This window comes from Gasterosteus aculeatus, chromosome 20 (assembly GCF_964276395.1).
Source record: "Gasterosteus aculeatus chromosome 20, fGasAcu3.hap1.1, whole genome shotgun sequence".
Lineage (NCBI taxonomy): Eukaryota > Metazoa > Chordata > Actinopteri > Perciformes > Gasterosteidae > Gasterosteus > Gasterosteus aculeatus.
The window spans coordinates 17,508,393-17,524,631 of NC_135707.1; the positions used below are offsets into that span (position 1 = coordinate 17,508,393).

The 16,239-nt window shown below is 48.0% G+C and overlaps 1 protein-coding gene across 5 annotated transcripts in view; it reads left to right on the forward strand.

The window, feature by feature from the left end:
- Positions 1-16,239, forward strand: part of oxr1a (oxidation resistance 1a) — a 102,155-nt gene that overhangs the window by 67,745 nt on the left and 18,171 nt on the right. For all 5 annotated transcript variants that reach the window (XM_078095529.1, XM_078095531.1, XM_078095530.1 and 2 more), the window contains 3 exons: positions 241-323; positions 10,942-11,049; positions 12,030-12,143. In XM_078095529.1, coding sequence (XP_077951655.1) covers positions 241-323; positions 10,942-11,049; positions 12,030-12,143 — 305 coding nt within the window. The remainder of the gene's footprint in view (positions 1-240; positions 324-10,941; positions 11,050-12,029; positions 12,144-16,239) is intronic.

Here is a 16,239-nt window from a genome sequence, read left to right on the forward strand (position 1 = left end):
CGAAGAGGAGGAGGGAGGGGGAGGGAGAGCGAGGGCAGGAGGATAGAAGCAGGGAGAGAGAGAGGAGAGGGAGGGAGGGAGGGAGGGAGAAAGCGGTCCGGCGCTCACATCGCTGGCTGGCTGCTCGCTCACTGTTGACGGATGAGCGGTGTACCCACGGGGCTGGGAAACGGCAGCTTGTGACGAGCTGGCGAGAGAGGAACATGAATGTAATGCGCACCTTGCCTCGCTTGCTTTCAGACACCGGCCAGAAGAAAACCCCGGAGAAGAAGGATGGGAGGCGCATGTCGTTCCAGCGACCCAAAGGGACCGTTGAATATTCTGTGAGTAAGACGCGAGCCAACTCCGCTCGCTCTGTGTTTGTCGTTGTGTGCTGCTTCTGTGTGTGTGTGTGTGTGTGTGTGTGTGTGTGTGTGTGTGTCTGCTGCTGGTCTCTGTTGCTCCAGTAATATTGTGTCTGTAGCTGTTGTGTTTGTTGTGAAGCCACCGTGTCGAACCATTTAGCTTTAATGGCTCATGAGCGAGGGGGAGAAGCATTTTTTATTTTGCTAGTGTAGCACGTGTACCTCGTTGTTAGTGTTTACATAAAGGGTGAGCGTGTGTGTGTGTGTGTGCGTGTGTGCGTGTACACGGTAGCCGATGGAAGCAAGCTTATGGAAAGAATGTATCCTCTGTGCAGCAGCACAACACAGCTCCATTTTGCATGTTGATATCCAGAAAGAGAGGAATTCTAGCAGCTCCGTGTGTCTCCCCCAGCAGGATCGGACCAGGGCAGACGGGTGGGAGTGCTGTCAGGACGGGTATTTGTTTTTCCAGCCCCGCTCGCTGTGCCACGTACCGCCGAGCATTCCACCACAGAGTGCACTGTGCGAATGACCTTCCAACTGCGTGGTCATTTCTATTGATTTAGCTGTTGTGTAGGAGAAGGGGGGGGTGAAGTGTGAGGGGGAGAGGGGGGGGGCTCTGGTTCCCCGGCGGGAGCTGAAAAATGGAGCCAGTCTCTGCTTTGCCTGGTTGTGTTCTTGAAATGACCCTCAAATCCAGCTGCAGTCAGGCTGCTCCTCCTCGCCTCTCTCTCCGTGGCAACAGCGAGGAGCGGGATCGCCGCGGCTCAGCTGCCGCTCCCCGCCTGTCGGCTGGGCAAAGGGCGGAAGGGAGCAAGGAGAGCAAGGACAGGACTGGAGCGAGGGACCCAAAACTCCGGCTCCGGGAGCCAGCGTTGTGTTTTCGCTTCTCCAGCACCTCCAGTACCTGACGAACGCCTCCACATCACCTGCCAGTCATCCAAGACCCGCTGATTGACAAACCGCGACAGGATATTTGTCAGAGCCGAGCACCGTGTCACAGCCCTCGAATGAACTGGTGACAACAAGTGCAACAAGTCCACGAGTGGACGGAAATTCCACTTGGTTTGAAAAAAAGAGACATTTAGTGTTTGTTCAAACCACGTTGATGTCTCGTACACGCTCGCTGGTCGGCTGTTACAGTGATGGATGGAGCCCGGCCAACGATTGTGTCCCGTAGCCCGAGGCGGCGCGAGAGCGTTTAAGGAGTGACGCACGGTCGCCACGGTCCCGGTGATTGAGATGCTCTTTATCTTAAACTCATCTCCTCCGCGGCCGCCGGCATTTTCTTTATTTCGCTCACCAGCAGGTTTTTTTTTTAATCTATCGCCCTCCGGATAAGGAAGGCGGCGTCTTTCAGCTGCCTTTATCAACACGATCTCCCTCCTCCTCCACGGAGCGAGAGAAAGACTCTCACCAGCGTTCCCACACCATGGACGCAGGTGCTCTAGTTAGGGTGCTATTTTGGATTTGAACTGCGTCCCCTGGGTGTTTGACTTGTAAACCGATAAGTGGGTTTAAAGGGCCGATTCCGGGTTTATTGGTGTTCGTTCCGTCGCTTTGGAAACGGATGCACACCTGTTCTCGTGAGGTGCAGGCAGACCTGAAAAAGAGAACTGGGAAAGCCTCGCACTTTCACTTTCCTGGCTTTATCCGTCATTTTTAATGGCTCTGAAAACATTGCACTCTGCATTGAGTGTCATCGAGCGTCGGTTTGAATTGAGTCGGGAGCAAGTGCCGTGGGACGGGTTTTTATAAAGGTTCATGCACATTCTTTTGAAAGCTGATTCGGTCCGGTCGTTTTTCCCAACCGTGGCCCAAAACCACAAAGGAAAGCTCCATGTTGTGATGAACGAGCTGTTCCTTAATGTTGAGTCATGTGCCTGCCCGCCCACGCGCTGTTTCAGTCTATAGCCGTGCTCTCACACAACTGGCACAGCGGGGGGGCTCATTGCGTTTTTGCATAATGATGCCAGAGAGCGTTTTTTGGGGGAGAGGCTGTCTGTCGGCCGAGGCAGAAGGACCGTTGTCTGCACTCAGTCGTTCTGGCCAGCGACTCGACTGGTCAGCTGGCGTCATCAGCTGTGTGCACTCGGTGGGCTGGAGCCAAACGGATATGCTGTGAACCCTCACCATCCTTTGACTCAGCGCCACCAGCAGGTCAAAGTTGTCACTTAGACTGTGAAACATGTCGGCAGGCATTCATGGTTCCCAGAGGATGAATCCTGAAGACTGAAGGCAAATCCCTCCAGATTCCTCAGGAGTAATTGTAATTGCTTCATGTTACGGCTCATAAGGCGCATTCATCCGTTCAGAATTTCCAATTTGTCCTATTCTTTGCCGCCTGCAACAATGAAACAGCCACAGCTTCATGTTGCCCAAGAGATGACGAACAAATGCTGTTGAATAGCGTGTTGCCATGCTTAGAACGAGCATCAGGCGCTCGGCGTCAGTGTGCTGCTTGAAAACAACAACTACCGTTTATGGTACACAGATCATCACCCAGATGTGTCACGGTGGCCCCAGATGTGGAGAGTGTCACCAGTCTGCCAGTCGAATCATTTCAGCTGGGCTCAGAGGAAGAGCTTTTGGCATGAGGACTTGCGAACATTCGATGAGTCAAGGTGTGTGTGTGTGTGTGTGTGTGTGTGTGTGTGTGTGTGTGTGTGTGTGTGTCATCTTTTGAGAATGTCTCTGCCTCTATTTACAGGTTACGTTAACAAGCCAGGTCACTTCTCCAGTCAGGGGGTTGAGCCCGAGCGCACCGTTGGAGCATCATTTAAACAAATGAAATGTCCCACCGATACAATTGTCCCCATAAATCAAGGGGCAGGATCAGTGCTGCCAGCAGACTTTCCATTTAAAAAAAAAAAAATGTATAAGCTACATGAAGATTTATTTAGTTGGTTAGCCAAGCTACAAACGGTACTAGCCCGTTAATTCCACGTTTTGGTTTCTTCGAGCGATGTGAGCACCCTGATTGGATCGTGCTCATATTGGGAATGCCGAGGTGGCCCCGCTGGTATTGAGCTGGGCTGCCCGGGGGGACCCACCGTATGTCACGTGGAGTTACCGATGATGAAAACTCAACATTTCACCAAATTTTATTGTGAATAATTTATCAGAAAATGAGTTTCTCACAACTGCTCTTTAATCAGCAAATACCCCATCACTTCCTTACTGCGTTTGACTAAGTGCTGTTAGTCAAAGTGACTTATTTCGCCTCCTTCTTGATTGGATATTGGTAAATCAGTTGAAAGGCCATCAAAGCCCAAAGCAGGGAATCTGTGCCGGGCACAAAGCGAGGTCCATCAGCGCATGAGAGTGACACAGCAAACTTGTTCTTTGTTCTCTTGAAAGGCACGGAACGATAAGACCTCCGTCACTTAGGCAGGGTCTAATTTGAGGGCTGTTAACCGTCAGCAGGGATGTAGTTGTACACAATACACATGCCATTAACATTGTAAGCACCGAGTTTCCATGGCAACTGTCATATCATAGCTGGCTTCATCCGTCATTATTAAATGAGGAGCGATGGCTGCTTTGATAAGTTAATATGGGTGATTAAACGGTGCTCCGCTGAGTTTTAGCTTATGATTGTTTCTCTTCTATGCTCCAGTTTATTTCTCTTTATTGACCGTCTGAGTCGGCACAAGCATTTTTAAACCTATTCCTTAATACCAAGATGAAATGAGAGTGTCGTCTTTGGCCTTTGGCAGTGGCACTCATGGATTTGCTCTCATGTTTCACACTTAATGTTCCGAACAAGTGCCAGCGGAGTCCTTAATGGGGCTATTAGTCTTTGGCCGTCCAGCCGACTGCCCTTGTGTAATGTTGCACGTCCTCTCCTGTTCAACAAGGTGACCGTTAGTCGGACCACGTCAGTCACTCTCAGGACGGTCGCGGTCAGTCGTCCTCTACCAATCCGGGAAGAAGGACAGACGTCGCCTCTAAACAGCAAGATGTTAATTATTCATCCCCAGCTGGAGATAAACAACGGGTGTTATTGATCTGGGGGATAAGGCGGGAGGGTGAACCGCTCATTAGTGGCTATGGTCCTGCTTGTGATTACTCCAGGACGCTCGTTCCCTCCATCCACTCAAAATTTTGTTGTGCGACTATTGCACGCGATTTCAGAGTGTGTGCGACTATTGCACGCGATTTCAGAGTGTGTGCGACTACTGTGCGCGATTTCAGAGTGTGCGCGACTATTGCGCGCGATTTCAGAGTGTGCGCGACTATTGCGCGCGATTTCAGAGTGTGCGCGACTATTGCGCGCGATTCAGAGTGTGCGCGACTATTGCGCGCGATTTCAGAGTGTGCGCGACTATTGCGCGCGATTTCAGAGTGTGCGCGACTATTGCGCGCGATTTCAGAGTGTGCGCGACTATTGCGCGCGATTTCAGAGTGTGCGCGACTATTGCGCGCGATTTCAGAGTGTGCGCGACTATTGCGCGCGATTTCAGAGTGTGCGACTATTGCGCACGATTTCAGAGTGTGCGACTATTGCGCGCGATTTCAGAGTGTGCGACTATTGCGCGCGATTTCAGAGTGTGCGACTATTGCGCGCGATTTCAGAGTGTGCGACTATTGCACGCGATTTCAGAGTGTGCGACTATTGCACGCGATTTCAGAGTGTGCGCGACTATTGCGCGCGATTTCAGAGTGTGCGCTACTATTGCGCGCGATTTCAGAGTGTGCACGACTACTGCACGCGATTTCAGAGTGTGCACGACTACTGCACGCGATTTCAGAGTGTGCACGACTACTGCACGCGATTTCAGAGTGTGCGCGACTACTGCACGCGATTTCAGAGTGTGCGCGACTACTGCACGCGATTTCAGAGTGTGCGCGACTACTGCACGCGATTTCAGAGTGTGCGCGACTACTGCACGCGATTTCAGAGTGTGTGCGACTACTGCGCGCGATTTCAGAGTGTGTGCGACTATTGCGCGCGATTTCAGAGTGTGTGCGACTATTGCGCGCGATTTCAGAGTGTGTGCGACTACTGCGCGCGATTTCAGAGTGTGTGCGACTACTGCGCGCGATTTCAGAGTGTGTGCGACTACTGCGCGCGATTTCAGAGTGCGCGACTACTGCGCGCGATTTCAGAGTGTGCGCGACTACTGCACGCGATTTCAGAGTGTGTGCGACTACTGCACGCGATTTCAGAGTGTGTGCGACTATTGCGCGCGATTTCAGAGTGTGTGCGACTACTGCACGCGATTTCAGAGTGTGTGCGACTACTGCGCGCGATTTCAGAGTGTGTGCGACTACTGCGCGCGATTTCAGAGTGTGTGCGACTACTGCGCGCGATTTCAGAGTGCGCGACTACTGCGCGCGATTTCAGAGTGTGCGCGACTACTGCACGCGATTTCAGAGTGTGTGCGACTACTGCACGCGATTTCAGAGTGTGTGCGACTATTGCGCGCGATTTCAGAGTGTGTGCGACTACTGCGCGCGATTTCAGAGTGTGTGCGACTACTGCGCGCGATTTCAGAGTGTGTGCGACTACTGCGCGCGATTTCAGAGTGCGCGACTACTGCGCGCGATTTCAGAGTGTGCGCGACTATTGCACGCGATTTGTAATCTTATTGCATATTGCGACAGGCCTAACCACGTGTCAATAACCCGTCTTTACCCACGGGTCACGTTTACATGTCCCCTGTCCTCTGCGGCTGAAGTTGCATACGGCTCCTCACAGTGCGACCCAGCGACTGGGTCCCGTCTTGGCTTAGCTGTAGTCCCGTGTGTCATTTTAGATTTCCTATGTAGATTAAGCGATTAATTAGGCTTAAAAGGCAAACTTCAATCTCTTCGTTATTACTGTTCCCCACATTTAGTGCCCACATCCACCCAGACAATGTTTTACTTCATTGAACAGCAGATATGTTTGGACCCCGTATTAATTGGCTGTGCTGCTGACACCAGCGCTACTACAGCAGCTATTTGATACGTCACTGGTCCGGCTGTAAGCTTTAAGGCATCTAGTTTGAGAGCAAAAAGCCGACCTTTCGACAATAGAAGCCCCATAGGCGTCCTCGTATCGCATAAAGCAAGAGAAAACCTGAATAAAAAGGGTGTTTCAGCAGCTGTGAATGTCCTGCAGACCCGAGTGTCCTGTAGTTCTGGCTTTAGTGCTGAGCGGCGGAGGAGCCGTAAAGCTAAAAATAAATAGTTCATGGATGAGACGGTTGCAAATGGCACCGAGGGAGAATCGATGCCCTGTGCTGAAGCCGCCTGCATGAAGGCTGTGACATTGTAAGAGGGCTGCTGATGGTTAACTCCTCATAGTCCAAAAACAAAACAAATCCTTCTGCCCCTCAAAACAAGACTTGCAATTAAATTCATTTTCCAATCTTAACACGCCAGCGATTTACCAACTACATCACGGCAATGCTGCATTGGTGATTGTAAATACCTTTCGGGATGCGATCGCTAATTCAATGACGCACAACAGTAATATTTTTGACTGCCCACACGTCGCTGTGGAGTCTCTCTGGGTTGGATGCCTGTTACTGACTTGGACTGTTGTCTGAGTCTCCGTATGTCTCCCCCTCCGTCCCCCGTCCCTCCCACGGAGCCGACGGGTCATGACGGAGCAGTTGTTAGCGACACAGTTATGAGGCGCCGTTATACACCTGTCACCACGTCTCCTTGTGTCTTTTTCAGGGGATTTATTTCACACTGGAGGAAGGCACCATGGTAGTGTTTTGTTTATTTATATCAGAGCGCTGCCCGATTGCATTTTTGTGCCATATTTTGTAAATACTCCTCTAATACGAATAAAGGGCATAACAACAAAATAATGAAGTCTATCGTCTGAGGTGGCCCCGCAGCAGAGGATGCTTTGCTTCTTAATCTAATCCACAATAACAGAAGATGACTGCAAACTGACCACATGGCCGTTTTCAATAAGCGAAACAGCAGGTCTGTAAACCTTGACGTTTTCAAAATGACTGCAATGTGGCGCCTGTGTGTTCTCCATGTTAGACGCGCTCCTATCGCTCTCCCGCACAGACCAGAATAGTCTCCGTCACTTCACTTCTAAAGTCAACGTCCACATGCTTTGTCCTCGTCTTCACGGCCGCGGTTACTGTGCAATCTCCCTTTTTAACCTAATCTTAACTTTGATCCAATTATTGAATTAAATCTGGCCTGATGAACAAGCAGTGATGATATAGAAGTATCGAATAACTTTTTGAAATATGAAGGACATCTTTCTAATTTGATTTGTTCCTAGAAACTGATCAGATTAACATTTAATCTAGCAGGACTTTTGAATCACCTCGACAAACTGCTGTTATTGTGTATCTCCACTTTGACCCTTCGAGGAGATCCGTCTGTGAACAAGGCAAAAATAGACATCAGGGTTAACAGGCAGCTGTGTGTGAATTCCTCACTTGTCAAACTGATTTAAAAAAAGTTATTTACTTTTTTATCAACTCCGTTAACCCCCTGAAGCGATGCTTGAGGGGTTGAGGAAGGTCCTCCCTTCGCTGTAATCCAAGGCTAGCAAACGTAGGTCATGATGTGTGTACACAACGTTGCATGTTTTATGGTAAATGGTTTTTACCTTTCAGTGCAAAATGAACACAACCGTTCTAAGGGAAATTACGGAGAACATGACAAATACTTATATCCTATTTTTACATGCACACCAATTTTAATCCAAATGAAGGCCATTTACACACAGAGGATTTGACGAATAGGCAGCATGAAAATACAAAATATCCTGCTGCCGAGTATAGTACATCAAAACTATTTATTGATACGTTGTGAAAGTCATCACTTTTTCAATAAATGGTGCAGGCAAAGAACCAACAGGATCCTATTAATCCAGAGAAGAGTCATTGGAGGTAAACTCTTCTGAAGCCTAAGCGCCTGTAAGCTACTTAATAAGTTTCCTTTTAGCAAAAAGCTCTGTATCAAGCTCAAAAAGCCCATTGTATTTACCTTGGGCTTTTATTTTGAAATGTAAGCAAAGGAGGCTGGTCTGCGGCGCCTTTGAAAGGTTGAAAGGAGAAAATAAGTCTGCTGTCTTGGCTTCTGGGCCTCTGTGTTGTTGTGCGTTGCAGTGTACATTCTGAATATGTCCAATCCACACAGCTTGGTTGGTCGATGCCTTCACTCGCTGTGTGAAAGCTCTGAAAATGCAACTTTGTTAAAGAAAAAAGCAAAGCACCCATGACAAAAACATTAGAAAAGATATAGTGACACAGGAGGATTCCTGTTATTATGTCCCTGTTATTGTCACAGGGGATGTTATTGTTTATCAGGGTATCTTCATACATGATTTAATTTGATGCAAACACGATGCATCGTTTTATTGGATACTTATAGTTTGGGCTTGCCTATCTAACCAACTTTCTCCAACCAGTTACTGGCCATATGGGACACTTCCACCCATACCATCATCATCCATGGTGTAGATCTGCTCAATGTGTGTCCTCTGCCCGTCCTCTGTCAGCCCTGCACGGCCTGCCCCCCCCCCGTCCTCACTGCTCAATGCGTGCCTGTCCTCCCTTGTCCATTGTTGCTTACACTGATGAGTCATGGAGCGGGACTGACCTCAGATAAGTGTGTTCCTGCAGAGACTAAGGCATCCAAACCCGCCACCAAATGCTCATTTTACATGTACCGTCCGCGACGCTCCTCCACCCTCCTCCACCCTCCTGCTCTCATTTCTCAACATCACCAGTCCGCTCAGCATCAGAAGTTGCGCTGTGCTCTCTAGCCACAAGCGTCACTGTTGTTTCGTGGTGATGAGTCCGTCCAGAGCCGTTTCTGTGTGATCTCAGTCTCCACCACATGACCTAAGAGGGTTTAGTCTTGAGACGTTGTATCACTGTTGTTGTTATTCCCCTGTCTGCCCCTAGTGGGCTCGCTTTGGCCTAAGCCTCATTATTGTTGGCTGTTTGCCTGAATCTATTCAATAGGGATTTCTTTTATTCCTTTTTTACTTTTATGATTTTTTTTTTTCAATTTGAAATGACGTCAGTATTTGATATTGGCGATATGATCAACATTCTACTGAAGTTGAAGTAAATAATTGTCAAATGCAATACACGGCAAATGCTTGTGAAGAAGGTTCTACAGTTTTCTTTTTTTAATAACCTTTCACTTTCTTTTCCCTCTTCCTCTTCGTTTTATTTAAATTCAAACACAGATTTCTTGCTCATGTCAAATCTGAGTTCTATAGGAACGGCACATTTAATATAATCAACACCTAACATTCTGAATTAAGCATTGCATTTTTATATTAAGTGTAAAATTGGAGCTGTGTTTCCAACCAAATATTAGCCCTCTCACCCTACGTGTGTCTGTTTCTGCTTATTTCCACGCATCAACGTGGCCACGATGCTGTCGAGCGTGACTACTTCACACACAACGATCTGTGTTACTAATGTTCCAGCTTGTCTGTCTCGCTTCCCCTTTATTTTACGACCTGTCTCGGTTTCCAGGAGGAGATTCTAGAAACAGACAATCTGTCATGCGAAGAATTTGGAGAAGCTGTTGTTCCACGTTATTTTTGTGTGCCTATTTGCAAACGCACACACCTGCTTACGGAGAGCTGCACACATACACGTGCTGAGAACCGCCGAGGCAATTCCCATGACCGTTGCACTTAAACACACAGTGCCAGTCTCCTGTCCTAATTATAGCCTGCTCATGGTCGGCCCTGCCTGTCTGGTCCTCTCCCCTGAGCGCCATTTTTTTTTTTTTTCTACAATGCACCATGTTTCTCACACATTTAGGCACCTTCTGACATGGTTGTCCTTCCCTATCTGGGAGGTAGATTCCCCACTGGGCATGTTGGAAGCCTAACCGGTTCAGACACGTTGTGCGGATTTTAACTGTCGGAGATGAGCAAAGACACCTGTGTAGAAACAGCAGGGTGCCGCAGCTGAGCGCAGGATGTTTCCTCCACCGCCGGCGGTGTGATACCTTAAACCTCGACGTGGTTCAGGGTCTGTTTGTCAAATTCAATTACGTGTGAAGCTATTTACTTATAGGGCTTTTACTTATGATGGAGAACAATAAAGAGACACAGAGCTGCTAGTGGTCGAAGCTAGTTAGCCGCTCAGGCTAACGATCTTACCCTTGAACGGCGTTTTTTGACCTGCTCTGCCCAGGTACAATTCTGGGGGCTTAGTCAAGGTTTTTTGGGGGGAGGGTTTGCAGTTGTCTTGTGCCGTCATTGACTAAATGATTAGTTTAATCAATAATGAAAGCAATCGATGATTCATAGTTAGACCTTGTGCATTAGAGCCTAATTTAACCTGGGGGTAAAAAGGGCAGCCATGGCTACCCGGGTGGTTCACAAGATAACACAAAACTGTGGCTGACATTCATGTCAGTTCATATTGCATTTCTATTCCTGATCAGTAGCCTTTATTTGCATAACATCCGCAGATTTAATCCAAGCATTTCCAGCATTTCAGGATTCATTTCAGGGGGGTTTTCTCAGCTTTTCTCGCTTGTGTCTCTTATCAGTCGCATCTTGCTGGTCTCGTTCCCTGTGTAGCGTCATAAGAAAGCCCTGACACGACTCAGGAGTGTGATTCTGTGTCCTCTCTCTTGTTTTGTGCTCCAGGTGGAATCGAGGGACACGTTGAACAGCATTGCACTCAAGTTTGACACCACACCCAACGAACTGGTTCAGCTGAACAAGCTGTTCTCCCGAGCAGTGGTGCCTGGCCAGGTGTGAACCGCCGTGCTCGCCTTCGCTGATGTGTTCGGCTTCATCGCCGTCCTCCAGCAACCTCACATCCACACCTTCTAACACACCCGTCGCTTGTCTCGGCCTCACCATGACTAAACATTAAGGAGAGGTTATTTCGGGTGCATCACATGCTGCATGTGTTTATCCTTCGACTCCCGTAGGAACTTTTCACATCCCTCCTATCTGCGTCCCCACTTAATTGCCTGCTAATTACAGTGTAATTTGTCCCACCAGGATGCAAGTCGCAAAGGACCAATTTTGTTTATAGAGGTGTAATAACATGATGTGTTTTAACTGTTTAAAATATGCTATAGTTGTCACTATTATATGTCAAAATCTTTAGCTCGCTAAACACAAGACTCTCAGGCTTTTCGATGTGGGTACAGTTATACTTTGACTTTTTTCTGCATCAAATTAATATCCAGAGGTCCAAAGACTATTTCTTAAACATCTTGACTCTAGCCTTTGGTGTCACTACTTTATGCAACAGATGGCGCTCCCCGTCACCGTACAGAGTAACAGACGTGTTGGTATGCGTTGATTGCAACACACGTACCTATACAGCCGACACAATTGAAAAATGATTCATAATTTAGTACAGAAAATGATCCGCACATCAAGAAATAAAGAAAATGACATTAGACGCTGGCCTATGTCGTAATAAATTAATTAAAACATGGTTTGTGTTAACCGCAAAAACCAACTCTTCCCATTGCTGAGAATTCTGACACGTCAACTCGACATCATAAGCACTTTCCCTTTCCTCGCTTAATCCAGTCAGTAGCCTGAAGCCATTCATTCATGTTCATATACTTGCTTTGTGATTGGTGTGTTTTGTGTTTGCACATGAATCAGCGAGACGTTCTCTTTTATCCCTCCGCGTGCATGTGTGCTGGTCGCAATGCGTGTTTGCACAAAGGCGGCGCCTGTGTAAATGCAGAAATGAATTGTGTTTGCAGGTTCTGTACGTTCCTGATCCAGAGTGCGTCTCCAGTGTCGGAAGCTCCCCCTCCCTCAGTCCCATCAGCCCCCTGTCTCCCACCTCCTCAGAAGCCGATTTAGAGAAGGTGACGGTATGTTGACCACACCTCAGATCTCACACACTCCGATGTGCACTTAAATACCGTCCACAGTATGACATGTGTGCAAATATCACTGGCAGATGGATAGAACAGGGTTGTTTTTAAAGCTAATGTAACACAAGTTTATCATCCGCCTAACAAAAGCAAAGAAAAACTTTGGCGTTGGCCATTGTTTTCATTAGTTTTGTCTGAGATAGTTCAGCGAGATAAATGAGGACATCTGCTAACAGTGCAGTGCCCACAACTGTATATAACAAATTAATTCAAATATTACAATCTGAGAGTTCATTGTCATTGAAGCAGGCAATCATTTCAGCCTATCATTTCAAGACTAGTTTGACTGCACACACGCACACACAAACAACCCAGGAATTAGACGCACAGTTTCTGTCTCTCTGTCACCAGCACACTGACGTCTCCTTCAACCACTGCTGTCACATTTAAAAAGCTCCATTCATTGTCAGACTGAAGGTGGGCATCCAAGACGATGTGTCACGCGGTTGGAGGGCAGAATAAGACGAAAGGCACCAATCATTTCCAAGGACCGGACAATAAAGCCTGTCTTGTATTTTCCAAGGACAGGAAGCGATGCGTGTCTTTCATAAACATCCAAATCAAGGACATAATGTTTTGCTTTGCAATTACAGCCGGTTGTCCTTTCTCCACTTTGTGTTGGAGGCACTTCTCGTGAAGCTGTGGCATTATTTCTTCTAGTGCATCACTCCAGAGAGCAAATATGCGCTGCCCGCCGGCCGCTTACAGCTACCCGGCTCCTGTACAATATTCACAATGTGGCATTAACAATCTGGTGCACAAAGCCTTCAGGTGCACCAGATTGTTTTACACAAGTGTCTAGCACTTGTTTGCTCGTGTGCAGTACAGATCGGGCGGTGAGTGACCATGAGGTGGTGGTGTGCATTTTAAATGAGCTGATGAATTATGATGCATTAAACATTAAATGGCAATGGGTCAGGTAAAAAAGGCTTTATTCCTGCTCTGATATGTGGCCATCTCCCTCGGCAACTGCCTCTGCCGCATCTAAATGAGCCAATCACGCAGCACCACAGGAAGCCCAGTGGTCCCTTAAGAAATATGAATGTTTGCTGGTCTCCATGGAAACGGACGTCTTGTTTTGCGGCTTTTGTGAGAAAATGGATACCGCTTCCCCTCCGTCGCGGTCCCCGTTACTCCGCTCGGGTTCAGACACCCTCCCACCGCAAAGCATGTCCCGTTTGGTCTCTGTCCGTTAATCCCCTCCCCGGTTGCCAGAAGAAAAAGGCCCCCGTTCGCTTACTGCTTATCTATTTGGGTCACGCCTGCGAGAATGGGAGCGCACTCGGCGGCTCCTGGCGGCTGACGATCGGAGAGGAGGGGCTGCGACTGCGGTGAAATTAAGGCTTTAAAAGTGATGCCGTGTCTGATATTAAAAGCAACTAATGAACGGAGCGGCTCACTCCACCAGACGAGCAGCCAGGCAGCAATTATTCCAGGCAGAGGAAGTGTGCTTGGGAGGCAGAAGGGAGGGAACATTGCCTCACCCGACGTGCCAACTCCGTATGTGTTTGTGGAGGCGTTCTGTGTGTTTGTGTGCGGCTGCCTGCACACTCCGATCTCTTTCTGTGTGTGTGTGTGTGTGTGTGTGTGTGTGTGTGTGTGTGTGTGGTAGTCTTATAGAAGCAATCAACATCCAGGTGCAGTTTGATTTTTAAACCTCAGGAAAGGACCTTAATAACTCCCTCGGCTTCTTTAATTCTTTTCTCTCTAGAATCCCCGGCATCTTTTAATTACAAGCCAATTTCAGTGCTTGGCACGAGCGTCTAAATGAGGGTATTGTCTAAATAAATGGTTGGGGGGTTGGTGGTTGGGAATAGCAACGCGAGCTGCAAATGGCTAGTGTAACCCTGCTCTAAAGAGAGGAACTACTTTCACATGCTTGTCTTTCTAAGTTTTGGATATAAAGAGGTTGATCTAGCACCAGATGTGTCAAGGTCCCATTGGAAGTGCAAATAGTTAAATAATCCAAGCCATAAAAAAGGGGTTTTGTGTTGCTATTCAAATCCAAACTGAAATCATTTTGTCATTCTTTATCAAATCCCTTCTAATTCTCACGTGGATCCACGAGTTTGCCTTAAAATAGAGACGGTCCACGAAGAACCTTCAGAAACACAGAACCTTTTAGTGAAAAGTACACATTTTTATTTTTGTTTTGCATTCAAACTTGTGTTTATTAAGGGGAATTTGTTGTTGTTTATTTCTCTTGAACAGTGACGTCTGGCTTCTAAAGTGCCTGCAGCAGAATGGCAGCCGCCACACTGTGCTGACACCTCAGACGGGATGCCGAGTCTTTAATGCTGCAACCGTTAAACCCACTAAGTTGGAATCTGTCAGGTGCAGTTTGAAAAGTTAGATTTTTCTTATTTGACTGCGGGTGTCAAATCCAAAGTGCAGCAGCCTCACTTGCTTTGATGTGAGGAAAGTAAACATTTTAAGCCGCCCGGCCGCGGGGTCCAGGGTGGCGAGGAGCAAGCGAAGGCCGGATAAGGCAGCTCCGGTGTCTTCGCGCTCTCTTTCCGCCTGCTGACCCGCCAGTATTGGCAGGAAAAATTACCACATCGTGAAGGCGGGGACCGTTGGCTGCGTGGATGACTGTACGCGTGCGTCTGCACGTGCATGCACGCGGAGCTGGCTGACTTTCTGGCTGCCGGTCTCTATGTCGTTGGCTTATTCGGCTCGCTGGCATGCTTTCTCTCCGGTCATCTGTGCGGGCAGGCGGGCCTTCTTTGTCCTTCCCAGACCTTCCATGTGCACACACACACACACACCCTCATGCTTGCTCACGCCGCGGTCGAGCCACGACTCTGACCTTCTCTGTCTCTTCCTCCTTTGGCGCCTCTTTGGCCTCCCTCCCTCCGTCCTTCCTTCCTTCCACTGGCGTGTCACCTAAAATGAGTAGTGGAGGAGTCGATGCCGACATATCTGGCGCTGGCTGTCTGCGCCCACCATGATCTCACTGTGGTGAACGTGGTTCATCTCCTAATGTCCAGTACCTGCTGTATGTTTTAGTGAGAACCTCGTCATTAACTTGCAGCAATGAGCTTGTCTTGTTCCGTGTTTTCTAGCAGCACAGACTGTGCTGACATTTGATGAATCCAAACCATTGTGTGCTCCCTCTTGCAGAACACGCCCGTGCCCACATGGTGGCGCTATGGATTGATTTTTGATTGCGCCGCGTGTCACTGACAAGGTCAAAGCCGGGTGGCACCTGCAGACTCCCCCGTCAGAGAATCTTTGCCCTCACTTCGAGATGAAAGACACTAGTGTTCCACTTGTTAGGGAATGGTGTCTTTTTAATCTATATCCTCAACTGCAGAATGTCCTTTATTGATATATTACCCCTCACATTGTCCTTCAAACTAAAGGGATATTTACTTTTTATCCAACACTGCCCCACCCATCTCCTGTCAGCACCAACTCCTGCAGCTTCTCGGGGGGCTGATGGCATCATCATTTCTCTCACCTCCACCGCGCTCTTCCTGCGCTTCCATTTATCTTCTAATCCTACTTTCCTCCTCCCTCTCATCTTCACAGCCCCCCATACGATATCTACTCACAGTCTGAGGCCGGCGGCGCTTTCATTTTTTTGCTTTCACTTCTCTCGCTTTGATGTTGCACCCACGCTGACCAGGGCGGACGGGAATCTGGTTCCTTCCGGACATTGTGGAGATAAATAAACTGTTTCTTCATTATGGGATTTGTCGGGCAGGTTGTTGGCAGCTTTTCCTCTCCAAACTTTACCGTTTACAGTTAAGCAGTTTCACTTTCTTCTTCTTTTTGGAGTTGAAGGCTTGATTAATGGGAGGTTTGATTGGAGCTTTGTATCATGTGATTATTCACAGAGCAACTTTCTCTTTCAAAGTAATTCTTTTTTTCAGACAGTAATTATTCCTCAGATGTAATGTAATGTACAAATTAACTTTTATCTTTTCATATTTTTGCTTTGCGAGTCAACATTTGGGTACTATGCCAAAATAATTCTGTGTCAGCTGATGGACAGCAAGCGCCTGATCACACTCGTCCTTTATGTGGA